The 27545-nt window shown below is 39.1% G+C and overlaps 1 protein-coding gene across 3 annotated transcripts in view; it reads left to right on the plus strand.

Moving 5' to 3' along the window:
- Positions 1 to 27545, plus strand: part of PPP6R3 (protein phosphatase 6 regulatory subunit 3) — a gene marked incomplete at both ends in the record, with an annotated part of 31898 nt that overhangs the window by 1379 nt on the left and 2974 nt on the right. Inside the window, 21 exons of one of the 3 annotated variants that reach the window (XM_079537140.1) lie at positions 93 to 279; positions 941 to 1078; positions 1415 to 1480; positions 1910 to 2022; positions 2740 to 2853; positions 3519 to 3648; positions 5535 to 5687; positions 7608 to 7757; positions 8286 to 8350; positions 10086 to 10201; positions 10589 to 10674; positions 11812 to 11898; positions 15275 to 15372; positions 17293 to 17347; positions 18056 to 18186; positions 19310 to 19428; positions 20880 to 21033; positions 22151 to 22257; positions 22938 to 23088; positions 25753 to 25770; positions 26092 to 26214. In XM_079537140.1, the coding sequence (XP_079393266.1) occupies positions 93 to 279; positions 941 to 1078; positions 1415 to 1480; positions 1910 to 2022; positions 2740 to 2853; positions 3519 to 3648; positions 5535 to 5687; positions 7608 to 7757; positions 8286 to 8350; positions 10086 to 10201; positions 10589 to 10674; positions 11812 to 11898; positions 15275 to 15372; positions 17293 to 17347; positions 18056 to 18186; positions 19310 to 19428; positions 20880 to 21033; positions 22151 to 22257; positions 22938 to 23088; positions 25753 to 25770; positions 26092 to 26214 (2361 nt within the window). The remainder of the gene's footprint in view (positions 1 to 92; positions 280 to 940; positions 1079 to 1414; positions 1481 to 1909; positions 2023 to 2739; positions 2854 to 3518; positions 3649 to 5534; positions 5688 to 7607; positions 7758 to 8285; positions 8351 to 10085; positions 10202 to 10588; positions 10675 to 11811; positions 11899 to 15274; positions 15373 to 17292; positions 17348 to 18055; positions 18187 to 19309; positions 19429 to 20879; positions 21034 to 22150; positions 22258 to 22937; positions 23089 to 25752; positions 25771 to 26091; positions 26215 to 27545) is intronic. The other 2 variants (XM_079537138.1, XM_079537139.1) reach the window with 2 other exon arrangements.

Genomic DNA, 27545 nt, shown 5'->3' on the forward strand with positions numbered 1-27545 from the left:
GTTAGAAGCCCCATTAGGTTCTGATTGGATATGTATTTCTTTGAAGTATGAATGACTGTGATTATATGCACACTTCTTTTCTTTTTTTGCAGATATCCAAACATATCCTGTGAGCTGCTCACTTCAGATGTCTCACAGATCAATGATAGGCTGGGAGAAGAAGAATCCTTACTTATGAAACTGTACAGCTTCCTCTTAAATGAATCTCCTCTAAACCCTTTACTTGCCAGTTTCTTCAGCAAGGTGCTAAGTATTCTCATAAGCAGAAAACCAGAACAGGTAAATGATTAAAAGCTCTCCAGTTTAACAGCTTTGGATTTACCTGAGCTGTTTGGGCGAGTGAACTGCCGTTGTGTGAGTGTTTGCCTTTTAGCTTATGTCAGTATTTGCATGGTGATGTTAGTATTAAATTGCTGTGCTGTTGGAGTCATGGGTAAATGAATACAGTCAGTGGGGAGCGAAGAACTGTCCTAGAAAAGAGTGAGAGACATTTGAGTCCTCGTTCAGAAGCGCAGTACTTGTGTGTTCATGCTGCCCTGCATTAACAGCTGGCATGTCTGGCTGTGCTAACTGAGCAAGGTAAGTTTGTGACTGCCTGCTGTGCTTTTGTTTCAGTAATTTCTGTATTTGCTTGAAAGCATATTACATTGAGGTTTTGCTGTGTCCCACTTCGCTTCCTGAGCCAGGTGTGGGGGAACCTCATACCAAAAAAGCTGGTTTTGAAAGGAGTCTCCATGTGTGCACATACGTGGATCTGTTTTGTGCCACTGTTGCTACTCTGTATGTGTGTGCCTTTTTATCTTGTACTACTGGCTTTAAGAGGTGGAAGCATTTAAGAAGTTACTTATTATTTCTTTAGCAAGTGAGAGGAACTAAAACTGGTTAGTGTAACTTATCATGTAAAATACAGGTAAGCAAATTCTTCCTTGTTCATTTCTAGATTGTGGACTTTTTGAAGAAGAAACATGATTTTGTAGACCTTGTTATTAAGCACATAGGGACCTCTGCTATCATGGACTTGCTGCTCAGGCTACTGACTTGCATAGAGCCTCCACAGCCCAGGCAAGAAGTGTTGAATGTGAGTAAAACTTGCACAGTTTTTGTCTGAATTCTGAACTGTCAAAAAAAAACCTTAATAACCCGTTTAGACTGTTTATACCATTCTTGACCCATAACACCCTGCTAGGCATTTTGGGAAGAGACTATAAAAGTTGTGGGTTTGTTTGTTTGTTTTTTACATGTGTTCATGAACTCTTAATTTTGCTTCTGCCCTTTTTCTCTGAAGTGCTGTTAATCCTTGTTTAGAAATATCAACAGCATGACTCAGGGCACTTTTCAAGCTACTTTTAATTCCCTCAATTAAATTCATTCACTTGGACAACGTTCTTACCAATGTCCACAAATGCTTTTACAGTGGCTAAATGAAGAGAGGATTATCCAGCGGCTTGTAGAAATTGTACATCCATCTCAAGATGAAGATGTAAGTATTGGTCTGATGTTCTTTTTGATTGCTGTACAGTAGTGTTAGAACTCTTCTAGTTGGACTGTTTTCTGCTTGTTTATTTTCAGCAAGCTAATTCCAGTAATTAATGGTGTAGTAGTTTGTGCTTGGGAAAGGCTTGCTTTTCTTCCCTCTTTCTTTGGGATTTGCAGTGTTTTGGAGCCGGGTCAAAGCACAGTGTAGACTAAATGTTATTTTGAGTGTTCAGCTCTAACGTTCTGCCTTTTTAATACTGCAAATACTTTGAATACCAAAAGCTTTTTGTCTTGTTAAGATTTAGATATGGCATAGTACAGTTGTCTGAAGTGTTCTGTGGTAGAAAAGACTGTCAATTTTGCGGGTTATTTTAATGAGGAATTCTACTGCTCCACATTGTTAATCTACTGATGCTATGTTTTTCTGTTCCAGAGACATTCAAATGCATCGCAGTCACTCTGTGAAATTATTCGTTTAAGCAGAGATCAGATGTTACAAGTGCAGAACAGCTCAGAACCAGATCCCCTGCTTGCAAGTCTAGAGAAGTGAGCTGGTTTGCCCAATTTCTGATATATTTTTTTCCAGTTAATCAGAGCAGCATTTAACATTTGTCCTTTAAAAGCTTTAGAATTGCAGTCTCCGCTTTCCTCATAAGTTCTCCTGACTGCCTGTTATTATCTGTGTAATTTAAGATAGCTTTGCAAATAAGCACAGCTCACCTGGATGAATTCCCTGATGGCTTCTCTTAACATTTTGTCCCATTCTTTTACCTTGCTTCTGACTAAGGAATGTTAGACTAAAATATTTCCTGCTCTGTCAAAGTTGATGGGATCAGACATATAGAGGTCAGCTTGATACAGTGCAGAATGTGCATTGGGAACTTGGGCTTCAATCTGTTACTTTAAGTTAATCTAAGTGTTTGATTGTACTTGAAGATTTTTGTCTATCACCTTTGTTTTGCTGGTTCTAGGGGTAGGTTTGTGGCTGTGTGACGTGGTGAGTTGGTCTTTTGGTCTGACTGCAAACTATCCTTTTCTATCATATTAATTGTCAGATTCAAAACCAAACGAGATCAGGAGTAGTAGGGAAATCTTACTGCAGTGGTGATGATGGAGGTGACTGTGGTAACAAACCTGATAGCTTGCAATAATACTTTTACTTTATCCCGTTAGTTAATTTGACAGGAGCAAACAGTAACTAGTTCTCTGTGATAACTGTGTCATAAAGAACTGTTGTGTCTGATGGCAGTGCTTTGTTTTCAGACGAGAAATCATTGAGCAGCTGCTGTCTAATATTTTTCATAAAGAAAAAAATGAATCTGCAATAGTCAGTGCAATCCAAATATTACTGACCTTGCTTGAGACAAGACGACAGACGTAAGTGTTCTTATTACTTATGCCTGCTTACTTTAACTCAACTGCTGACATGCCTTCTGTGTCCTTGACTGAAATGTTTTAGTGGTCCATCACAGCTGAAGTGAAACAAAGAAGCCATGTGTAATAATGCCAGTATTGATCAGTTCCCCCAATGACTGATTTTTCTGCAGGTTTTTTCTTGGAACTTGCCACTTGATGGATCAGACTCGTTTCATTTCATCTTTTTTTTTTTTCCCTAGAAACAGGAAATAGAGCACCTATGTACAGTGTAGCAATTGGATATCAACTTCCCCCCAAAAAAGTTAGGTGGAATTCTATTACAGTTTCACTTCAAGAAACAAGTGAACAGAGGTTTGATTGTTTAATAGACAGGTGAAGCTCTTCCTCACAAAAGAGGGAATATAGCAGCTGTAATAGTCTATCACTAGCTGAAAACCATGCTGGACATTTCAGATGTGATAAAATGTAGGTACCTTAGGTCTAGTGTTTGGAAGAATCTTGCTCCACCATAAGTTTGTGCTTGATTTTATATTTTTAAGATGATGTTCCTGCTCTCCTCTTCATTCTGTTTATGTCTTCAAAATAGTAACACTCAAAATTATGCCTGAGTGTTGTTTTAGACCTAGTTTGGGCATTAATAATCAGACATGGCTTGTGTGCTTTAGATTTGAAGGCCATATAGAGATCTGTCCTCCAGGCATGAGCAATTCAACGTATTCTGTCAATAAAAGTGTTCTAGAAGCCATAAAAGCACGACTTTCATCCTTCCATGAACTCCTACTTGAGCCTCCAAAAGTAAGTGAAACATTACGTTGTCAAAGAATTTGAAGCAAGACTGTCACTGCGTGATTGTATTTTAGTTGGGTTTTCAAGAACAAAGCCCAGTTTGTCTGACAACTTTCAGGCAAGAGCCCAGGTTCCTTCCCTGCCTCTTGTGACCTTTTCTGTTCATTATATTTGTCTCTGAGCCAATATTTTTTGCTAATTGATACACTTTTCCAGCTTAAACTCAATTCAGCTGGCAAGTAGCCTTGAAGATTACTTCCTTCTGAAAGCAAGGAAATCAGATTTTCCTTTCTATTTTTGGCAGTCGGTACTGTTTTCAGTCCCATAAGTCCTATCTGAATAGGAAACAAAGATTCTGGCTGCTTCAGTTGTTTGGAACTTGTGCAGGCCTCGTGTTGGCTGTGCAAAATTCTTCTAGACTTGTGCAGGTTTAAGAGTAGACCAGCTCTATTGCATGTACCACGCACTCCAAGCATACTAAATGCTGCTTTGTTCAACTGATTTTATTTTTTTTTATGATAAGCAACATATCCATGTCATGCTGTTACTAAAGATAAATGCAACCAGCTGTATGAATAGATATTTTATCTATGGTTTTTTTTTCCCCCGTACAATTATTACCAGTAGGATTTCAGCTGGAACGTGGTTTGGATCAGGGTGCTGCAGTCTGTATGAGAAATGGACCTGAGAATCAGAGTTAAAATGGCCATGTTATAAAAGATCAGATAAAAGGAACGAGTTGGGATGAGGATGATGGAAAAAAGGTAGTGGTAGAGACTGTTGCAGCCTAGAAGAGATGAGGCTTCAAACACTGAAGTGCAGAAGAGTTGAAAAATACAAAGAAATTGTCTTGATTTAAAATAAACAACATGGCAAGATGCAGATCTATGTTGAATTAAAAGCAATGTATCTGAGTATTTTCCAGTGTTTGGAATGCTAAGCATTTAAATAAATCATTCAATGAAGTTATTGAGTCTGCTTTCTTTAAGCAGTAGTGAAATGAGCATCTTTTTATATCCGTGCCCTTAGATTTTTGTGTTAAAGACTGGACCTAACGTGATCTCAGTCAGTTTTGACACAAGGGAGAAGCAGCGGTTAGGCAAGAAATAAAGCTAGTCGTGGAAGGCAGTACGTTTCATCATGCCCTGCTTCTCCAAGTGCTTTAATACAGAAAGAAAGACATCTTCGTAACTTTGCCTTCCTCGTGGCGTAGTTGTTGCTTCTAGACTTCTCTCTTGGAGTAGTCAGTACTAGGTTTCTTTGATTGGCTGATAATTAATGATGTGATAGCAGGTCTGATCTGGCAGCCAGCTAAAACTTTGGTGTAAAAGCTATGGCACATATTGTAAAATGAAGACCTGTTAGTGCGTGGAAGGAGTTGTTGCTGATGGAAGTAACTCATTAGGACACCGTGGATGGAGCCTGTTTTGCTTATGACGCTAGAAGAATGCACCAAGAGAAACTTTTGAAATCATTTTCATGTACATGAAATCAGGGTTATTGAGGCATAATGTGTGCTTTCAGACTGTCCCCCTAGCTGTTTTCAACTACTATAGTAGTGCAGACTGTAACTGAGTATGTGGATTAATGAGTGAGAAGTGTGAGTATTTCCTATTCCTTTTTGTGGAATGCATCTGTTCCAATATTCTGTAGCTACCAAGCAATTTTTAGTGTCTTTGGTTTTATGGGGCTGTTTTCCATTGCTCCTTGTCTATAGATAGAGTTGAAATAAACTTTTTTCAGCATTGAGAACTGCTTTCCTGCAATTTTTCTGCATAATAGTGATCAGGTGTTTGGTGTTTATTTTTTTGCTGTTCTTTAATATGAAATTTGAATGATTCTGTGCTTCAATTTTTTTTTTTTTTTTTTTTTTTTTTTTTTTTTTTTTTTTCCAGAAAAGTGTCATGAAGACAACGTGGGGTGTATTGGATCCACCTGTGGGGAACACACGTTTAAATGTGATTAGATTAATATCTAGCCTTCTACAGACAAATACAAGCAGTGTGAATCAGGAGCTTATAGAACTAAACAGCATAGGAGTTATACTGGTAAGAACTTCATGCTGCCTTACTTCTGTGAATTGCTAATAAGGACTTTTCTGATCTTTGTTGATGCAGATATAATATGGTTTCCAGCTTTTCAGTTTGTGTTTTAGCTTCTATTGCATCGACAGCTTTCAATTTCTAGTTTCACTGTTAAATGTGTTTGTTTGTAGCATTTTCTTTCCTCTGATCATTCCTACGCATCTTACTCTTTGCACCTTCATAAATCTGCATGATTCTCTTGGACTTGTTTTCTTAAGCTTATTTTTTCAGCACCATGTGCTTGAGTTTTCATCAGTGTTCAAAGCTTCCCTGCCATTCTTATTCTTTTGCCAAGCTAGCTCCTCAACTTCTTTGTCCCTCTTCTAATGTGTAACACACTATATGCTATTTCAGTACCTTCCTAAAAAAGGGACAAGTTACTCTTGGTAGCTTAGAGAATTTCAAAACTGCAAGCAAAATGTGGCATGAGAAACTCGTAGTCAATGAATGAGAGGGTACTTCCCACCTCTTCGACTGCAGCAGGAAAATTCTTAGGTTGACCAAAGTGTTCCAATGTTGATATCAGTTAACAAAATACCTAGCAAAACATGCTGGAATTTATACTGTAGTATCAGAATGTGATGAAAGCTGCTGATTCTAAGCAGGTAATTGCAAAGTTTAAAATATTAATATTTTTCTGGCCTCAGATTGATTCAATCTAAAATCTTTCCTCCAACTAAAGTAGCTGTAGTTATGTCATCTTCTCAGTGTCTCCATCTCCATTTCTCTGTCCAGCTTGGGTTTGCAGACAGGTATTAAAGTGTATAGAAATAGAAATAACATTATTCTGACGTGAATTCCCATTATCTAAGGGAATACATGTGATTTTCTTCCTAAACCTACTTATAAGAACAATCCAACATTCACAGCACATCTAAATTCAGCAGATTTCTTATAAGGAAAACCAGTGGTACCTGCCCTGAATTTCAGTGCTTCATGGTATTTCTGAAACAACATGTACTCTGCTGCATAGACCTTATTAGGAATAGTAATTGTTCCCATCAGTAGCTTAGCCTTTGTCCAGGCTGTCATTAGTTTAGGAAAGTTGAAGGGGAACTGTTGGGTTCTTCAGATGTAGCTTGAGTGAGACTTGAATTACATTATGTAATGCTCCTTCCATCACTGCATGTATTTCCATTACTAATCTTGTTTCCCTGGGATAGCGATCATTTGAGTTTTGTAGTAAGAAATAGTCTAAAATGACTGGACGTAAAGTTTGGAAAAAAGGAAAAAAGTAAAATCTGATGCTTAAAAGGAGATCTGTGACCAACTAGGAACATGACTAGATGAACACAATTCATGATCTGTCAACCTCAGTATTTGTCTTGTGTGAAGCATTAAATAATCTCAAATTGCATCTGGATTATCTGAGATAGCCTTCTTTAAGAGAAGAATAAAACCAGTATAGATAGTAGGTTCAAAGCAGTTAGATGTAATTTCTTGCAGAGTGTCTCAATAAAGGCAGAAGCGTGTCACTGAAGGATACTGGAGGCACTAAAAGGCTGTGGTGAATTAAAAAAAGAAAAAACAAATTGTTCAGGGCTAAGGTCATAAATGGCATTATTTTCTCAGGGCAGTTGCTAGCAGAAAGAACTTAATGGGGAGTATCATTTTAGCTTTCTTTGTCTGAAAGTGCACTATTGGTTGCCCCCAGGCTAACTCTAGCTTCAGTTTTTACTCTCATCCAGCATGATAGTCCTTATGCTCTCATAACAGCAAGCTGAAGAAATAACTTCTTTGTAAATCACGCTTTTGCTTGCACAGTGAGAGTTATTACAGAACTTGGAGAACTTGCTTGCATTGCTGTTCACATTACTTGCTGGAGAAAGTCTTCTGTTTGAAGAGACCCTGGTTTGTATAAACTCTATTGAATTTGTTTTTCAGGACATGTTCTTTAAGTATACGTGGAATAACTTTTTGCATACTCAAGTAGAAATCTGTATTGCATTGATTCTTGCAAGTCCTCTTGAAAGCACAGAAAATGGCACAATTACAGATCAGGATTCCACTGGGGACAATCTTTTATTGAAACATGTAAGTTGTGTTTTTGGAAGGAGTTTCTTCAATATTCCTACCCCCCACGATTACTCAGTTACTCTTACATAAAACATAACTCAATTTTCCTTCATATAGAATTAAGAGTTCTTTGGTTTTTTGTTTTCTTAACATGTCAATTCTGGTTATTAAACCTGAGAGTGCCACAGAGTGGGTTTTTGCTGCCTTCAGAGTAGACGTGTGTGTAGAGCTGCAAGAGCTCCCTTTTAATTGAAGTTCCGCTTACTGTTAAGAATTAAAATTGCTATTTCAGTGTCTGTTCACTTCTACAGTTCAGCAGCTGCCATCAAAGAGAAGTCAAAATAATGTAGCTTCAGCCTTCAGGCTTTCGCCTGGGATCTGGCTGCTGCTTCTGAGCATTGAAGCCCTTAATCCAAGTATCTATCCTGAACCTGAAACTAGTTGCCTTGTAAGACATGAGGATTTCTTAAAATCAGCCCCGAAATGCATAATGTTGTTCCATTTAACTTTACAGCTATTAAGTATATTTTGCATTTTATTCCACAGCTCTTCCTTAAGTGCCAATTAATAGAACGAATACTTGAAGCATGGGAGATGAATGAGAAGAAGCAGTGAGTAACTAGTTTTCTCATTTCCTGCAGTTGTCTAAGTACAGTTTTAATTGTGAAATGTATACATGATCAATTCAGACTGAGCTGACCAACAAATACACTTGCTTAGAATGTTTTAAAGACAAATGCATCTCTTTCCTGAAATATGCAGTGCATTAAATATTTATTTGGAAGAACAGTTTGCTTGGTAGTAAGTGGAATAATTAAGTTCTACAAACAGTTAATATTTGGATTAAAGCTTTCACATATACTGAATTTTCTTTAAGAGTCCTGTTTCTCTTAATAATGCCTGAAGTTTAGACCATCTTTTTGGTAGCATTTGAATACATTTTCCCATTACCATATAGGGATAGAACCAAGTCTGTAATTCCTACTCTGTGTAAAACATTACATCAGCCAGTTGACTCTACCCATCTTCAGTTACAGAACATATCACAAAGTTTTAAAGGAATAGGGGGAAAAAAACCACACTTTTGATCAGTAAGCAATTGAAAATTAATAAACAGATCAAAGCATGTTACGTTTTGGGGAGCAACAGACTCCTAATTAACAAAAGTGAAGATCTCAGCAATGAAATACCTTCTGGAAGTGTGTGATTGTGGAAAGGATGCAAGTTTCAGGTAGCCAGTACTGTCTGAAATTGAGTTCATATCATGAGGAAAAGCTTCCAGTCTTCACCTGAGGTGGTATAATGGTGCTCTGAAGGCCCTTGTATTTCACTTGAGAGACTTCTGAACAGTGAATGTTAGAGCTGACTTGTGAAAATACTGTTAGCTGACTGGGATACTGTTGCTGGCTTGCTGGTGTATTATTTGAGAAACAGTACCATTCCCTGAAATAGTCCTATTCCTATCTGGTGTGAATCAGAAAATACATGACTAGTGCAGCTGACCTAAAAGTAAGGATGTTGGAATATCTGAACAGAGTGTTATGAAGGAAAGGGATGCAATTAATAGGGATTCTGGCTAGGTTAGATCAGGCTGTCCCATCTATCTTCTGTCGTATATCATCGTTATCTCCTGAGGTTATAGGAGAACTACTAACCTAGATCATGAGCAAATAGATTCCTGTTTCTATACATTCAACCTAAAACTATTTTTCGGTTGGATTTTCTTGATTTTAATGCCTGCCATGTGGGAGACTTTATTACCTATTTGCTATTGTATGTTTGTGGTATTAGTGGGAAAGCTGTTGGTATAAACATCTGATTCTGCTTCTGTGTGGAAAAAATTGATTTACTCTTTATATCTTAGTTTCCATGGAAATAAATAGGAAGCATTACTTTCAGAGCGACCTACATACTACCCTAACAGATAATGCACCAGAGTGCTCAGAGTGTATGGGAGCACTGAAAAATATTCTCAGCAGCAGTGTTTTTCTGAATGTTACAGATGTGTTGTCAGTTTTGTCTTCATCTTGGTATTCAGGGTATTCTTTTTCCCCGCACACCAACTTGAAAACAGAAATGATCTGTTCAGATGCTCTGAACTTCCTTCTTGGTAGTTACAGCCCTGTCAGGCTCCTGGATGGCTCAGTGTAATCTAAACACTTGTATCTTAAATTGAGTATTTTTGCGTACCTCTCGTTTTAGGATGCTGCTCTTAGGTTTTAAGAACTTGGAGGTTAACTTGTCTGTCTGGTATAAGTTCTTAACTCTGGTGGAATATTTTGTAACAAAATACAATGGCAGAGCTGCTCAGGGTGCATGTGGTTCCATTTCTTTGGTCTCTTGCAGGGCTGAAGGAGGAAGACGGCATGGCTATATGGGTCATCTGACAAGGATAGCAAATTGTATTGTGCATAGTACAGATAAGGGCCCTAACAGCACGTTAGTCCAGCAGCTTATCAAAGGTAACCTTAATGCTCTTTGCCTTTCTGTTTGTGAATTCCAGCATCGCTGCTTTAGGAAGTTGATCAAACTTAACTTAGAAGGCAGATTTTGGATTAAAAAAAATATATATATTTCTGACACATTCAGCTTAAAACCATTCCTCCTTAAACAGATGTTTAATTCTCTTTCAAACTTACCTGAATGGTATCGAAGCTCCTTGAAGTAAATGTAAAGAGATGCTGGCCTGCCTAACTAGGGCTTCTTTGCTAGATGAGGTAGTCCACATGGTTTTAGTATTTGTGTGTTGTTACAGTATTTCTGATTGCTTTGATTTATAAGAGGAAAAGAACAACTAAAAATGGTGATGCTTTACTGTTGATTGTAATACACTGTTTTTCCTATCCTAGAGCTTCCAGAGGAGGTCAGAGAGCGGTGGGAAACATTCTGTACGAGCTCTTTAGGAGAAACTAACAAAAGGAATACGGTGGATCTTGTAAGTGGTGTTGGTTAACATTAAAAAATTTCCTGCCGTTTGCTTCAGCCCCGTTGTTGTTTTTTCGTGCCATTAGTACAGTCAGTCTTTCCTGCTGCCAGGCTACCAAGGTAGCTTGTGTGAAATCAGGTGCTTCCAGTCTGCAGATTTTATTGCAGGGCTGGATGATAGGCGTGCAAGAAAAAAGCACCCCAGGTTATGTGGCTTTTAAGTAAGAGTTACACATCGAAGGAGAAAGCGTAGAAACAGAGTATACTTCAGGAAGAAGTTGTCTTCATTTGTCTGTTGCATGCCTGTCCTGACTGTGGTATTGCATTTGTGGGAGCATAAGAAGGTGTCTGTGAAGCTTTTACGTTTTCTGTGTTTAAACACGGCTTTTGTGTAGACTGATCTCTTGTCAAAAGATCAGTAAATAAAAAATTCACGTCATCCAACTGCGTTTACTTGAGAATCTGTACCATGGAGTTCTAGGGGTGTGTGCAATAGGGCAGTGTAGTGTAGTACTGAGCAAGCTGTCATCTGCACATCTGCTTCATATGAATGATCGTCCATGAAGTGTGTCTTAAGGCTCAGCTGTAACTACTGTTATTTTGCCTCATTGCTGTCCTGGCTAAAATTTCTTTTGGAGTGCTGTTCTAATAGAAAATAGCTACTTCCAAGAACAAGTTCAGCCACACTGCTGCTTAAGGAACAGACTATTCCCGCTGGTTCTGTGTTGCATGATCAAAACCATATCTTCTTTTCAGGGTAATGGTTCAAACAGTTGTTGCTATGGTAATAACTCCATGTTTGCTTCTGCAAGCAGATGCTGATTATGAATTTTTGAAGGTGAATCATTTATTGGTTTTTATTTATGCAAATACTGTAGACACCTGAGACAGTTGTTTCATTTTCCTGTGTTCTTTGTTTTGGAAAGGAAGATCTGTGTATAATCCAGCCTTTTAGTGGCTACTAGTTCACATATCTTACAATAAAAATACAAGATTCAAGTTCTCTCAGGTGTAGGTTAATGATATTGAAATACTTCGGGGTCTGTTTTATGTAGTCTAGCAGTTGAGAAAACTGCAGTTAATTCAGTTTCTTGTTTGGATTTGAAATTATCACACAATAAGCAAATGACTCAATTATTTTGTATAGGTCACTACCTGCCACATTCATTCTTCCAGTGACGATGAGATTGACTTCAAAGAAACTGGCTTCTCACAGGATTCCTCTTTGCAGCAAGTGAGTTGAACTCTTCTAGCTGCATAAGTTGTTTTTATCTTAAAAAACACAAACCAAAAAAAACCTGGAAATAATCCTTCTACATTTGTACTGCTTGCAGTAGATTTTTTTTTTTTAACTTATTTATATGTGTTCTCATGCACACATTTACTTTGTTGAGCCCATAGATGTGACTTCTAGCGCACAGCATGGCCTCTCAGTCCTTCAGTTTTTAAACTGAGATGGAGCCGTGTACGCAGGTCTTTGCTCATTACACCTAAGCCATTTCATATGCTAGCTGTGTGGCTGAGCTGAACACAGTTTCTGTGACCTTTGTTCTTACTAGATGGAGAAGGCTGATATGGTGAATTCTAATTGTTTTCTGGAAAATATTAATTGCTCTGAAATCAGAGTTGGGGTTCTGTTGGGTCTTGGTTAATAGATTTTTCTTAACATGTTGATCCTGACTTCAGTGGGGAAGGGGGTGGGTTGGCTGTACGATGTTGCATGCTTTTAGTTTAGGGCAAAATATTAAGAGCTGCAGTTGTCACAACAGTATGAACAAAGAGCCAGCTAAGTACAGTTCTGTGACAGATTGTATCAAGCAGCTGGAATGGTTTTAACTTTGTAGACCCTTGCTACTGGGCCGATGGACATAGCTCAATCTTCCTGAATTAAATTTCTAATGTGCTAGATGGCTTATTTGTGATTCAGTATGTGCTTTTGAGAGCTCCTTTGTGAGTGTTTCAAAGATAGCTATTTATCATTTAACGTAAGAAAAAATTAAATCTGAGGCTGTAAGGAAGTTTCAGGTCCACCAGACTGAAAGCTTAAATCACAGCTATGTCCACCTTGAAGCTTTAGTACTTATCACAGTAACTGATAACTCTGTATTTAATATGGTGGTGGCATTTGGAGTATTTTGGGGGTGAGTGATTATGGAGAACATTGGTGCCATTTTTATGAGGCATGACAGAATTTTTCTAATAATACTGTCTGCAATATAAATTTCCTTTAACTCTTCCATGGATGATGAAAGAGTGGCAGCTGCTGGTGTGTAGTTTTGTCATGCAAAACTACTGATAGGTGCCCTATTCAAAGCGCACAACTCGTCTAGGTTATTAATCAAAATCATATTTCTTTTAGCTCATACTAACAGCTGTCTGGTACTTAGTCTAAGACTGGTTTTGGTACTTTGCACATTTTCTATACTCTTAATGATAAGTAATTGCTTTTCAAGGTTTGAATTGGGAGTGGTGGCTCAAATTTAGAGAGTTTCATTTTTATTTGCTCCATGGGTCTTGTGCATGTATGGTCTGCTTAAATTCCAGCATGATAGGTTGGATGCCATCTGAAGCAGCTCTAGTGAGAAAGTGAGATCTCAAAGCAACTCTGTGCTTCTCATGCACCCCTTAATAATCCAGGCAGCTAATCTCCAGAAATGCAGGTAGTACTGCAGTGAATAACTTGAAGGAAACAATATATTTTATATATATATATATATATTTTTTTTTTTCCTTAGCTAAATAAGCTGTACATTTTAAAGTTGTCTTGTGAGGAAAGCAAGATATTAGACAAGATAAATCACTGATGGGAAATGCATTGAAATTACTTAAAGCATTCTTTAATGAGTAAAGATAACTGGCTGCAGCTAGCCTAATCTCTGTAGACCAGTAAGTAAAGGGAGGGGATCAGGAGGGTACCCATTAGGAAGTAATGAGCGAGTAGTGGGAAATACTAAGGAACCTGTTTACCTTTTTAATTTTTTTGTCAAATTTAACTTTTGTTTATGCAGAATTACACTTGCATCCAAATTTAGTTTGATGCTGTACTTCTAGTAAGTCCCCATTGTGCCCAAAAGAAATGTTTCTTTTCACTCAGAGACACTTCTAATGCAGGTTTCTGATGAGCGCTTCAGAACTGATGTTTTTGATAAAGGTGTCTTCCTGACAGCTGAGCCTGGGATGTAAGGTTTCTCATGCCATTACTATTTCATGTGCTGCCTTGCTATGGCTGTAGAAACTCTTCCATTGTTCTGCACTAGTTTAGTGTTGCTTTTTGTCCCTTTTTCAAACATTTGACCATGGGATGGAACTGTCTTCTCCTAGGCACACAAGCAGTTGGTAATTGCATTTTGTATGCTGTTGTATACAATTCTGATGTAGTGACCAAAGGAGTTTCATAATCCCTTCATGTCACGAGACTCATGTCTTAGTTTTCTGTTTATCCTGGTGACTGGCATTCATGGCTGCACCCTGTTTTCACTCCTGACTTAACATCCATAATAGCGAAGATGCTTTACAAGAAGAGTTCTCAGTAACCAGCATAAAGATGAACAATGATTTAGTGGGACAGTCAGTAATTGATTGTTAACCTATGTAAGGCTGATACATGAATTGTGTTGGTATGAAATCCTGAGGTTCTGAAACGCTCTCAGATTTTAAAATCTCAGATCAAAATACAAGAGTTTCTGCTTTGGCTTGGTGTAGCATAGTAACCCTACGTACCAGTGCCTGCATTTGGGTTTCTCAGACTCACTGATGGTATCTTGCTATTTGCCTCATACTTCTATAGCCATCATTTTTCTTTCCTGCCTTAATTCAGACTTTTTTTCCACTGTTCTCTTGTTTTCTTTCTGTATTCACCTTGTTCTGCTTCATCACTTTCTTTAGAGGTTCTGCCTGTATGCTGTGACCCCTTGGCTACCTGGGAAGGCAGCGAGAGAGTTGACATCAGCCATGTGTCCTGGAGTAGCTTGACCTTGGCTGACGTTACACGCAGAAACAACACTGTTAAAAGTTCCAGGAGAATGAGTACTAATTTAGTTCATAGTCCTGGTACACCTATCTGCTGGCATTTGGCACTGACATCCTTTTTAAAACATAAACACAGTTGTGACCGCTGCACTGACGTGTGGGATGTGAAATAACTTGCTGTGTATGCTCTTCAGTTTCTTCTAGATGTTGAAGAGACACCATTAGTATGTATGTATGAGCAATACAGCTAATATATGAACTCATTATCTCTGCTTAATGGAATTCTCTGCATTTTTTTCTGCTCGTATCTTAATATTCATATTAAGAAAAGCAGCTGCTTCTTTTGCCAAGTATGTTGTGTTGCTCCCCTGCTTCTTAAGGGTGCATTCAGAAGGGTGCTGGTTAACACATGGTTAAACTAGAGATTTAACTTTCTCATTAAGAGCTGCAATTAGACTGGCTTTCAAATCAGTAAATGTAGTCAGTATTACCGTTAAAATTCCAAGGGTATGGCGGATCCTTTTGCTGTCTCTTATGTTTAGATTAGAGAGACTTTTATTTCTTTGGAGCAAAATGGGCAAATAGGATTTAGAGTATTATTAGAATCATTATATCACTGTCGTTGGTCCTGGGGTTGCCAGGCCTTTTCTGATTATCAGATGCAACAAATGACGTCCAATTTTATTGACCAGTTTGGCTTCAACGATGAGAAGTTTGCTGATCAAGATGACATCGGCAAGTGAGTATATTATTATGCTGGTTTTGACTGTACTCTCTGGAACTTTTTTTTTTTTCTTTCTGTGGTTTTGGTGATGACAAATACCAGCCTTTACCCATGTGATGCAGTTGGCTATCAGTCATGTCTTCTGGTACCAAAATGTGTTTGAGCGCTCTTACAAAGCCTCTCTGAGCAGTTTATATGGGAAAGCGACAGCTAAATCGTTCACTTGAAATGGCCTGGCTGGCCAGTGTGAAAACATAAAGCTTGTGAGTGAAGAATAAATTGTAGCTCTGCTCTTAAAAGCCATATGTGACCAATGAGTTGGCTTTATTGGGGAGCACTTCTGCTTGCAGGCACAGAGAGAGTCATTGACCCCTCTGCATCAGTGTAGCAGAACGGAAAGTTGCTCTGCTTAGAAGTTTGCCTATGAAGATGGTGGGAATCCATGCCCCGTTTCCTGTAGAGGAAACTGAGGGAGGGCATTATAAATCTGCCCTTGTTTCTAAGAACATAGCAGTTAAGATGTAAGAGCATGTCTTGGTCACATTTTATAAACAACAAAAGCAAGTGGAAAAAGACAACAAAACCAAAACTATGACAAACTTTTGGTTTTTTTGTTTTTTTTTTTCAATTCAAAGTAAACTGATGCATAATGAGGAAAGAATGGGAGTTCTAACTGAAAGCAATACTGATTTAATTAGAATTCATGGCTTGGGATGAAAGAAGATGTAGTTAAAATCGAGTAAAAACATTATTTGATGATGGTTTGTGGAAGTGTGAAAAGGCAATGAAATGTAAGATCTTTGCTCTTCTGTAAGCTGTGGTTAGTAACTGATGGCTACCTGAAACTTGCACATGCCTTCCAAGAAGCAGAGCTGCCTTGTTACACCACATAATCTGCTGGGAGGATAGGTGAAGTTTAGATGGGTGAGAAAGTAGCTCAGGATACTGTGGAACTTGGCTAGAAGTAAGTGAATTTTGGCAAGAGTGGGGGTTGGAACTCCTTTGTAGTGTATGATCTTGGTGGAAGGAAGATAGATGACTTAGTGAGACCTTGAGCTATGTGGTAGGTACACTGAGTTTAATTCAGTTGTAGATTAACTGCCTTTTACTTTAAGATTATGCCTCTTGTGCAAGAATCAATTGCAGCTTAAATTACCTGCGTGGTGCAACTTCTAGCTAGGTGGTGATCCTGGGGTGGGTGGGGGCAGCTCCCATGATAGTGCAGCCACATTTGACACTTGGTACTTTGGATCTCTGGTCTTGTACCTTCTTGGTCTCTAAAGCTGTGAGGATTAGAGGAAGAGAGTAGCTCTGAATTCACTGCTGTACGTGACCAGAGAATGTATTAACTCTTCTGAGAGTTTGTTAGGTTATCCTTCCTCTTTCTGTTTTCTTGCTTCCCCCAGAGATTTGATTTGCCTGGTGTTATTTTTGGTCTAAGCTGTACCTGTATTAGTTTGTAGAACTGCTGGAAAGTTTGATATGTGGAGAAGCGTGAAGCCTCCAACTTAATGTGCAGCTTGGGGGGAAGCAGGTTTAACTTCTGTGTAGCGGTCGGTTAAAAAACCAGAGCTGTTCAGTGTTGTCTTCAGAAAATCCAAGTTGATGTTAATTTTTCACATTGCTGCTTCTTGTTAAGAAGGACCTTCTGGAGAGAGGTGAAATCAACTATCAGATAAAAGACCTGCTAACGAGATCTTTGGAGGATTTAGTTAGAGATGTATCTTTAAAATACTTCACAGCTGAGAAAGCCTCAGGAACAACGGACTTCCTTAGTAGAATCTGTGTGCTTGGTTTCGTGTTGGAAATGACTGCCTCTTTAGGTTTCTCACTTTCCTAATCTCATAGTGTAAGTAAGGACTTGTGAAAATGACATGTCCTCGTGTGATAACATCATCTTTTCTTAGTGTATTTCATGCATCATTTATTTTGCAGTGTTTCTTTTGATCGGGTCTCAGACATCAACTTTACCCTCAATACAAATGAAAGTGTAAGTATGCATTCCTGTGCCTGCAGAAAAATTACCGTCTCTTAAACTGAGTGACCTTTAAGGTTTGGTGATGGCTTTTGTTTATTCTTTTATGATGTATCTATAACCTTAAGAAGGTAAGTACACCCTATTCCTGCCTTGTGGGGATTTTCTAGTTAGATTACTTTATTACTGTTCCTTATGGTTAATATTAAGCAAGTGCTTCTAATTTGTGTGTCCAGGTTCAAGAACAAGCTTGGATCTAGTCAGTGCAGACTGCACGTGAGTTGAGCATAGACACTGTTTCAGCATTCTGGCAAGATAGCAGTAACAGGAAGTGAAGAATAGAGACTTCTAGTATATGTACTGCATGTCAGTTGAGTTGAAATGAACCCTGCTACAGAAAATAAAGCTGGAATATTTGGTGGTGCAGTTGTGTGGAAAGCTCTTTTGATGTCATTCCTACGTGCCATTCTGAATTGTGATGGAGCCTCCCAGCAGCTCTTGGATGAGTGCACTCAGCATGTTAGCAGTTGACTGAAACAAGTTCCACTGTATGCTTTCCTTAGGAGCTTGAAGTTGTTGATGCCTTCTGGTTTTTCAGTCCTTACTGAGAGGTGCTTTTTCGCCACTAGTTTAAGATTCTTTTCAAACCAATCATGTATTTCCAAAATGCTGAAGTAGAATAATTAATCCATAAAGAGACTTCTATATTTTTCCTATATTTAGGGCAATATAGCATTGTTTGAGGCATGCTGTAAGGAGCGGATACAGCAGTTTGATGATGGTGGTTCTGATGAAGAAGACATCTGGGAAGAAAAACATATTGCATTCACACCAGAGTCCCAGAGACGTTCCAGGTAGGACATTTGTGTTCAGCACTACAGCGAGCCTTCCCACTGAGTACACATTCTGCCTCAGGTTGGCTGTTTGCACGGGCTGTCCAGCTTAATTTCCTTTCTTTGGAGAAGTTGGTAGAGGGATAGCTATTTTTTATTATTTATTAAGGCTTTGTTCAAGCCTTAGTTTGCTTGAGATTGCTATCCTGACTACTTGGTTCTTTCTGCATCTCAGCTTATTTCCTTTTTCTTTCCCTCCGTTCAGCCCAAGGCAGCCCAGTCTAAGGCAGTCCCTACCTGTGTAGACAGACCTTGTTCTCTCTTTCTGTAGTGCTACTAGAATTGGAGTATCCACTTCCATTGCCATAGTTGCCCTTATTCATACTGCAGTTGTGGATAAAACTGTATAGGCAGCTGCACTGAAGGAAAGGAGCATCTGTTCCCCAAAACTCTCAGGGCTACACAGCCTCCAGTGGCTTCTGGATTTTGTCCCAGCATAGCTTTTTGACCTTCCTGTGATTTAAGTCCCAAACCACATGTGCTTCTTCTGTTGTGGCCTTTGGAGTGTGTGGGGCTGAGAGCTCCTCCACATGAGCAGTTGTTCTGTATGCTGGTGTTGTGTACACATAGGTGATGTGTTTCAAGCATGTGCTTAGATATGTCATTACTTAACTGTTAATGCTGGTTGTGCTCACCAGGAAGGGAAATTTGCTTCTAGGTTACAAAGTACATATGCAAATGGACTGACTGGAGTACGTTTGGGTTTGTTTTCAACATGAATTGTTTTCTTATGTTTATGTTGGTCTTGAAAAGAATTCTACAATTCAGTGCTTCTGTTTAGTGTATGGAGATAACTGGTCTAATTCCTTTCTCTTTTCTAATCTCTTCTGCGTGATGGGAGTGAAGGTTCTCTTTTTTTATGTGCAGAGGGGAAAAAAAAAATCTCTTTACATGACCAAGTGATAAACCTTTGGTTTTTCTGGGGGGAGGGCGGAAATAAGGGGCATGCTGACAGCTAAGGAATTGGACTTCACTTAATGTATCAGCGACAATAGCTGTTACAGTTCCATCAAGCCTCAAACTCTCTAGGATTCTTTAGTGCCCTAGATCCAATCCCATGTAAACTCTGTCTTTGTATTTTAAGTTCGGGCAGTACGGACAGTGAAGAAAGTACTGACTCTGAAGAAGAGGATGGAACAAAGCAAGATTTGTTTGAATCACATGCCAATACAGAGGACAAAATGGAAGTAGACTTAAACGAACGTATGTAACTTTTCTGCCAACTGCTTGGAATTATAGGAAAGTGCTACATTTAGCACAGTGTTATTTTTGTAAGAGCTTTCCTCCTATTGTTATTTATTCCGAGTATCTTAATCTCTCTCACTGTAAAGACTGCTTGCTGTAGAGTACGTGGGTATTGGGCAATTAAAATTCCTTACATGTCCAGAGTTAAGTTACTGGAGTCTAAAATTCACATCTGTACTCTTCAAGAGGGAAAATTGAGTAGGAAAAATACAGGAATGGGAAAAATAAAAGTTAATTTACGTACCTCAGATGCTTGCAAACCTGATAGGTTGTTAATCTCTGAGTATAAAATATGGTTGTTCTTACTAGAAGTTTTTCAGACCACTTGAAGACCACTTCGTCTTCAAGTGTTCTTTTAAAATGCATTCTGCAGAAGGGAAATGGATTGAGATTGGTGTCATTTCACACGTGAATAATCTTGTTTACAGTGTGTATCAGTAGGGCTCTCACATGGAAAATTAATTGTTGTAATTGGCTTAGGAGTTTTCACAATCAAATTGCAAACTAAACTGGCTTTACTTAAACTGGCAACGTCTGTAGCAAAAGCCCTGTGTTTATCTAGACTGTAAGGAATTAAAAATTACAATAGAAGGAATAGTTAAGGGTTTTCTTTTCTTTTGTCAGATTGGTGTCGTTGGCATCTGTGTGTCAAACAAGTTTTGATCCATGTGGGTCTCCTCCCATATCTGCCTGGGTTGGAATTTCTAATTGCTAGTCAGAGCTTCCTTTTCAGCCTGTTTTTTTGTATGTAAGTGTTAATGAAGAAAATGTTTCCCTTGGGTAGGTGAAGTATTTTGAATTGACCTATCCTCAATTAGATGCTTTTAAGTCCAGACTGCTCCAAAATTTAATATCCCAGTAAATATTTGAAAGTCATATGGGGTTTTAAGCTTTTCTGAAACTTAGCAGTGCTGCTAATGCATGAGATGTTAGAGACCACCTGTACCTGTGTTGTCGTGCTCATTTTCTGTGTTGAGGAAAATGTGCATAGGAAACTGAAGGAAGGGATGAAAAACCTGAGGGTGCTGGTTTTTGTTTTTTTTTTTTTTTTTAAGTGTAGAAACTAGCACTGAAAATCTGCAACAACCATTAATGTTAGGTTAAGGAATAAAGGGGAACTGCACTTGTGGTCTAATACAGTTTTTGTGTTCCTCAGATTAGTGCTAATGATTTTTCTCAGAATACTGAGAGTTACCATTTTTGAAGTTCTGCCTTGCTAGCAGAATTTCTCTTAAAGAGTGCATTCACAGTTTAACTATGTAGAGAATTCATTTGCATGTGCTTTAAAATACAGTTAAGAATTTTGCTGCTCCTTTTGGAATGTGCACGTAGAGAACCAGCGAGTTAGGCATAGGTACATTTGCATTCCTTAAATTGGTTCCTAATGAATTTGCTGATTGGTTTTCTAGCACCAAATTGGTCGGCTAACTTTGATGTGCCCATGGAGACTGCGCATGGTACCAATCTGGATTCTGTTGGGTCTGATGTGTGGAGTACAGAAGAACCTATGCCAGCCAAAGAAACTGGCTGGGCTTCTTTTTCAGAGTTCACATCCTCTTTGAGGTAAGAACAGTTGTGATACAGGGTGAGTTCAGCTGCTGTTTGGTATTGTTGGGGTGTGCCTCGCTACCAAGGCTGTGTTGGAGGTGTTTTGCTGGTAATGCAGTGTGTGCTGTGTTCAAAGGCCCCACACATTATAGTGTTGGATCTTTGTATGGTCAGTTTAAACAGTAGGCTTTTATAGTATTAGTGGATCCTAAAGGGTCATTGTTTTAGAGGATTTTTGAAGATGATTTGCATACTTGAATATTGGTCTCTGTCTGGAAGTGGGCTATGACTTCTTTGGTGTAGACTGAACTCAAGGAACACACGTAACTGTTGAATGTGAGGGTCATAAAATGTTGATGATGATTCTGTTTTATCAGTGCTCTAAACTTCGTTTAAAAACAAAACAAAGCACACACGTGGTTATGTAACTACAGAATCTAGAAAGGCAGCTCTGTAGTATTTCGACTACACCTCGTATACACTTTCTTCTTTTGGTGTGATTAGTGTGTCAGAAATAATTGAGCTCCTCTGTGCGAGTACCTCATCATCCCTACAGATGTAAAATCTGAGTTGCCATATTCTAGTTAGGTTTATAAATGAAGACATGGCGTTGCCACATTAGTGGATTGAGAAGATGCTACTCTGTAAATGATGGAAGTATTTCAAGTGGTCAAAATTTGTATTTTGTATTGCTCCACATCAGAGAAACTTATAGCTATGCTGTATATACCACTGAGCAAATAAATCAAAGTAAAACAACTTCTGCAGTCGATAATTAGGGCCTGTGTCGACAGTCTCAGCAGAGAACTCTGGATTTTCGAGGTTCCAAAAAGTGCATTTAAAAAGAAGCTTAGAATGTTGGGAACACTGCGAGCAGCCAGCAATAGTTCTGTGCCTTGCAGCATCTCCTTTGCAGGTAAAAATAACAGCAGTGCCAAATGTATCCTCAGTTGGTGCCGTGCTCTGCTGGGTTTTGCATTACTGAACTTCTGTTTGGGACACCTTAGCCAAGACTCACGTGAACTTGGTGTCATTCAGGTTCAGTAATGCTCGAGGCTTTGTGCCTTTGAAAGAACCAAATGCAACTTTCATTCTGTTGTTTGTAAAGCTTATTTTAATTTTGTATTTGAAGCTCGACAGATTCCTTGAGAAGTAATTCTCCCGTGGAAATGGAAACAAACACAGAGCCAATGGATCCCTTGAGCGCAAATGCAGCTGGTCTTCCAACACAGCTGGAAAGTGAGTACGCTGCATTCAGAAATGTGAATGGATTGATTTCTAACACTCGAACCAAAGAAAGACCTCGCCAGACTATACTGGATCCAGGGACCTTTCATTTGGTTCTGCTCTTCTCCTAGCCAATGAGAATGACTTGCAAAAAAAAATTTTGAAGTTCAGTTTTCCTAGTTAATACTGCCTCTGAAAAGCCTTCCTATCATGAGCAGGGAAGCTAAATCTCTTCTGTTAGAGAAGCCGTGCGTTTGGCAGCACTTAGCTGTGCTGGTGCCCAAGAATAGTCAGTAGCCTCTGCTCTCTTCCCATGTGCAACAGACCTCAAAGTGTTCAGATTTCCCCTTTCTTCTTTTTCCTTTTGAAATTACCTTTTATGTATTCGTGTACTCCTTGTTCTATTTATATGAAATGATTAGAAGTCAAACCTGCATTAATTAATTTTCTGTACATATTAGTAGACAGAACTCAAAGTGCAGATGAGAAGTCCAGGAAGATTGGATTTGTCAGAGGCTTTCCAGTACTTGGGAATTTACTGGCAAATTGTAGAGCGTGAAATCATGCAATGAATTGGGCTGTAGAAGACCAAACTTGGTATTTTCATACTACTCTACTCATGTCTTGGTCAAGCAAATGTATCGCAGTAAGCACATGAGCAGCCATGTACTGAAGTGCTCGGTTTCTTGCAGCCCCAGGAAGTGTTGCTATGGAGGCCAGCTCAGATGGAGAAGAGGATGGAGAAAATGCAGACAAGGTAACAGAAACAGTAATGAATGGCAGCATGAAGGAGACGCTGAGCCTTACTGTAGATGCTAAAACTGAAACGGCTGTTTTCAAAAGGTGAGAGTTTACTCCTTATGTATTGCCTTCCCACTCTTGTTTCATAAGTGCTGCTGATGGAATGCTGTCATCACAGAGAGTTTCAAGTGAGAATTCCTAAGTGTTCAACCAGAGCCCTTTTCCAAATGGAATTGTCTTGAAACTTTATTTCCGGTTAGTTACTGGAATAAGATTTTCCTTATCAAATCTGAATTGTCGTTGGAAAGTTAGCAGTGGGAGGCTGGCCCCATTTTGAGCCTGATGCACGTTACTGTGCCATTTTAATGTACATTAAAATAATGATGCAATTGTAGATCAAGGCCAAAGCCTTTTAAACTTTGCAACTGAGTATTTGATTTGGAATTCAGTCTCTTGTGAAAAGAGCTTGGAAGGGAGAGATTGAAGGGCAGCTGGGCGCTGCTCTTGAGAGTAATTATTCAGAAATCTGGAGTCATCAGTGATGTGGATGTCAGTGTCAGGTCTGTTCTGGTCTCCTGGTGGTACGCAGAAGTCTCGAACCAGACAAGCTCGTTAATTTTGATATCTTTTGATACAAAGTGTTAGATTTTGATACATGGCCTTACGGTATGGTTATACTCCATATTACATGTACAAGGATTGTGATACGTAAAATTTGTTTCCACCTTGTATACCAAATCTTAATGATGAAATGTTTTTTTATTTGGTGTCACTTCTTAACATAAGGAAACAGAGGCTAACTGGTCTGACCAATTATATTTTTGCCCGTATTGATACTGTTTTTCCCTGCTCTGATCTTGATGGATCAGCGTGTTATTAGCATTTTGCATCCAGCTCTCTGCTCATTCTTTTATACTTCCTATTATCTGTCTCTGTTTGAGTTTTAAATGCTGAGAAGAAATTGACTGTATGTTTTAGGGATTGTTTAAAAGAGCCACTATCTTTCCAAAGAAAAAACTTCCTAGAGTTAGTCCCTGTGCTGTCCTTCTTAAATGCATTTTACTTCTAGCTGTCCTGTTAGTAGACAAGTACAGTTGATTCTGGATGCTCTGGGAATTGAAATGTAACAGCTTTCAGTCACTCTTGTTTCTATCCTTTTGGATATCTAAGTAATAAATTGTAACCCAGATGAAGTGCCAAGAAATGCTTTTTCATGTGGGGGAGGGAGCGTTTCTGACTGCACAGCACTTAAAGAATCAAGTGGCTGTTAGAGAAATTGAACCTCAGCAGTTGAAAGGAGCAGTGTGACTCTGGAGTGGTGTATCATGGAATCAGAATGACTTCTTGACTTAGTAAATGATGAATCTTCATTCTGTATTTTAAAGAACGCTTTTATATGGTCTGCACTTCTGTTGTTACAGTTCAGTCACAGTTGGATATCAGTGGTGCTTTTACATTTAAACAGCTTTAAACGACAAGCTCTGTGGCTTCTGATAAGAGTGCAGAAAATGAAGTTGATGTGAGTAGGCAGCACGTGGTGGCAGTTGCTGCCTATCGTCATGGAGTTACTTGCCTGAGCTATGGATCTTCTCAGCTGAAAGGAGAGAGGTGCAAAGGGAGGGAGTATGAATCTGGGATCTTGATTTGGGAGGGGGGATGTTAAGTGTAGAAGAGAGTTGACAGGATGAGATCTTTAATGTGGACTGTTTAGGTCCAGTGTAGAGATAAGTGGCCTCATATTGGTCAGAGCTCACGTGGCTTTCTTTAAACCTACTTTTAAATATGCCCAGACAGCAAGTGGGAAATAAATATTTTATCCAGAGGAAATAGTATTAAAAAAAATAGATTAATTTATATTAAGAGTGGAAATCATATCTGGCAAAGTGGATGCTCTCAGACCTAAGTTCTGTATAAGTTTCTGCCAACAGAAGATGGGTGGTGATTAAATCAGTGCCGAGGAGAAGCATCATAAGGACAGGAGCTGCTATATGGAAAACTGCAAAGGAGAAAAATGACTTGAGCTTAGTTGATAAGGGAGAAGTTGTTGAGAAGGAGAATGGAGGATACCTCTTTAAGAACAATGACAAAAGAAATTTAGAAAAGACCTGGTGCTTGTGGCAAGTATTTCAAACAAACACAGAGTTTTAAGACAAATGAGGTAATAAACCAAATGGGAAAATGGCTGTTGGTGAGCATTCACAGGGATAAGACATTGTCTTATAGGCTGCGTAGATTTAAGGATATGTGGGAGGAAAGAAAAGGATTCTTTGAAAGAGGCAGGAGAACTGTAAGAGTAGGAAGAGAAATCAGCAATGACTTTAGAATGCTCCAGACAACTTAACTAGACTTACTGCTGCAGAGAACAACTCGGTCATCTGCAGAGCTGCTCTCTGCCCTTGTCGGTGTACAAATAACTTTGTACACTGACGTGCCGATCAGGGCCTGAGTTAATGGGACAAGGTGGGAAGGCAGAGCTTTTATAGTTCTCTGAAGAGGCAAAACACAAGTTTTGCACACTGCTTTTTCACCCGGCTGTGTTCAGTTCCATGTCTGAGGAGACGCTGGTGAATTGCAGTAGAGCAAAGGCCAGTATGAGTGCTGCACCTGCAGGTGTAGCCGTCAGGTAGTTTACCAGTAGAGGTGGTGATGAGTCAGTGATTCTGCTGATTTGTTTTACGGACAGACTTTGTCGATGCCAATTTCTAAGGGAATCTTGAATTTCTTTTATACTTTCTCCCTTCTGTTTTTGCATACTTATGGCTTCAGAGTGTTGAAATCCTATCGGTATGTACAGTAAAGGATTGTAACCCTGATCGTTACCGCTTTGGGCTTCACACCATTCCTTATTTACTTCCTGGTTGTATTTGTAATCATTGTATTTCCTGCATTTTTATCCAGTCGGTTTTTAATGGTTTTGAACGCCGGTGCCTTCAGTGTTTGTTAAGTCTGGACTCATATGCCTGATCTTCATGTTTCAATCATAATTTAAAATCCATTTGCATGTGACGCACCAAACCCTTCTCCCTGTTTTCTGCTGTTGTCTGAAACGTATTGTAACTTAAAAATTAAACTCACAGATTAAATGCCTTGTTTCCTTTCATGTAGTGAGGAAGGAAAATTGTCTACCTCGCAGGATGCTTCTTGTAAATATGTGGTAGAGGAGAACGCAGAGGTTGCGGAAGAGGCTCCTTCAGCTTTGCAGCCCACTAACAGCAGTCCAGAACAGAGGTAACTGCACTCAGGGATGCTTTCAACTCTCGAAGTAGCATTTATGTATTTTTCTATAATGGAACTAATCTAAAGAGGTCTGCGTTTAATTCAAGCTACGTATGCACTTGCATCTATTTATGAGGTTTTTACTGCTGTGTTGTCCAGCCATACTGAAATTCTTGAGTCAGCAGGAATGTATTTGCCTTGTATTATTTGACTCGCAAATATTGTTGTAAATATTCCTATTCCCACTCTATTTTCTTTTATGTATTGGTTCACGATACAAACTTGATAAGAATTATGAAAGCTATGATTGGAAAAATGGGGATATGTTTGATTTTGTCCTGAGCATTGCTGTAAATTGGGGCTGCTGTTTTTCATTCTGTATTTACACTGCTGGAGAGCTGGTGGGAATCCACCACTGCAGCTGCGTGGAAGGGAAATGCCTTAAGTCATGTTTATTTAATTGTGAACTGGTCAAATAATTGCCTCTAATTTTGAATCACTTACTGTTTGCCCTTTTGTCTTTGTGAGGTATTGATCTAAATACTTTTAGGTTTGGAGAAAAGTTCTCAAAGTACATAAGTGGTTTGAAATAAAGTTCTCTGGAGCAGTCTGGATTGCTCAGCGTATGTATTGGAGGAAAGAAATGTTGTTCTTTAGCAGCTTGGTTGCTAGTACAGTCTTAGAGAGTAGTGGTTTAGTAAACTATTCTGAGCTGACAACTGTCAAATGGAGAAATTTGTTTTTAAACACTGCAACAACCAAGAATTTGAAGTAGGTGAGAAGAATTCCCCCCTTGAAAGTGGTGTTTGGTGAGAACCTTGCTCAGGGAGTTAGGTCAGAGCGGTGTCTGGCAGAGGAAGCTTCCAACTGCTGCTGTGCAAGAGTAAGGACAGTTTTGCACTGCTTCAGCCTCCGTCCTGCCAAAAGTCTCAGATGGCTGGAACTGATCTTGTTGAAGGCAGAAGGGCTGCAGCTGAGCCAGTCCACGCAAGCTGCACAGCTCAGAGAAGGGGAAGAGAGCCTTATTTCCTGTACTTCAGTACATTTGCCTGGAGATTAATTACATGTTTCCTCTGGGAGCTAATGGCTTGTTGCTCATCAGGGTGTTACAGTCCCAGAAGATTGTGTTGGTGTTAATGCTGATGTTTCCTAATGTAGATAGAATTTGGTGTGCAAGAGGAACTGTGCTGTCTTAAAGAAAACCCATGCAAAAGGAATGTGCATTTGTCACTTACTGAATTCTGAGTAATCCCTGGGGTCTGATCTCTTGCTGCAGGGCAGAGCCTGGAGGAATAGTGTTGTGCCTTCTTTTTGGGGAGCTGCAGGAGTTCTGACAGCGAGCA

This window comes from Tetrao urogallus (genome assembly GCF_951394365.1).
Source record: "Tetrao urogallus genome assembly, chromosome: 6".
NCBI lineage: Eukaryota > Metazoa > Chordata > Aves > Galliformes > Phasianidae > Tetrao > Tetrao urogallus.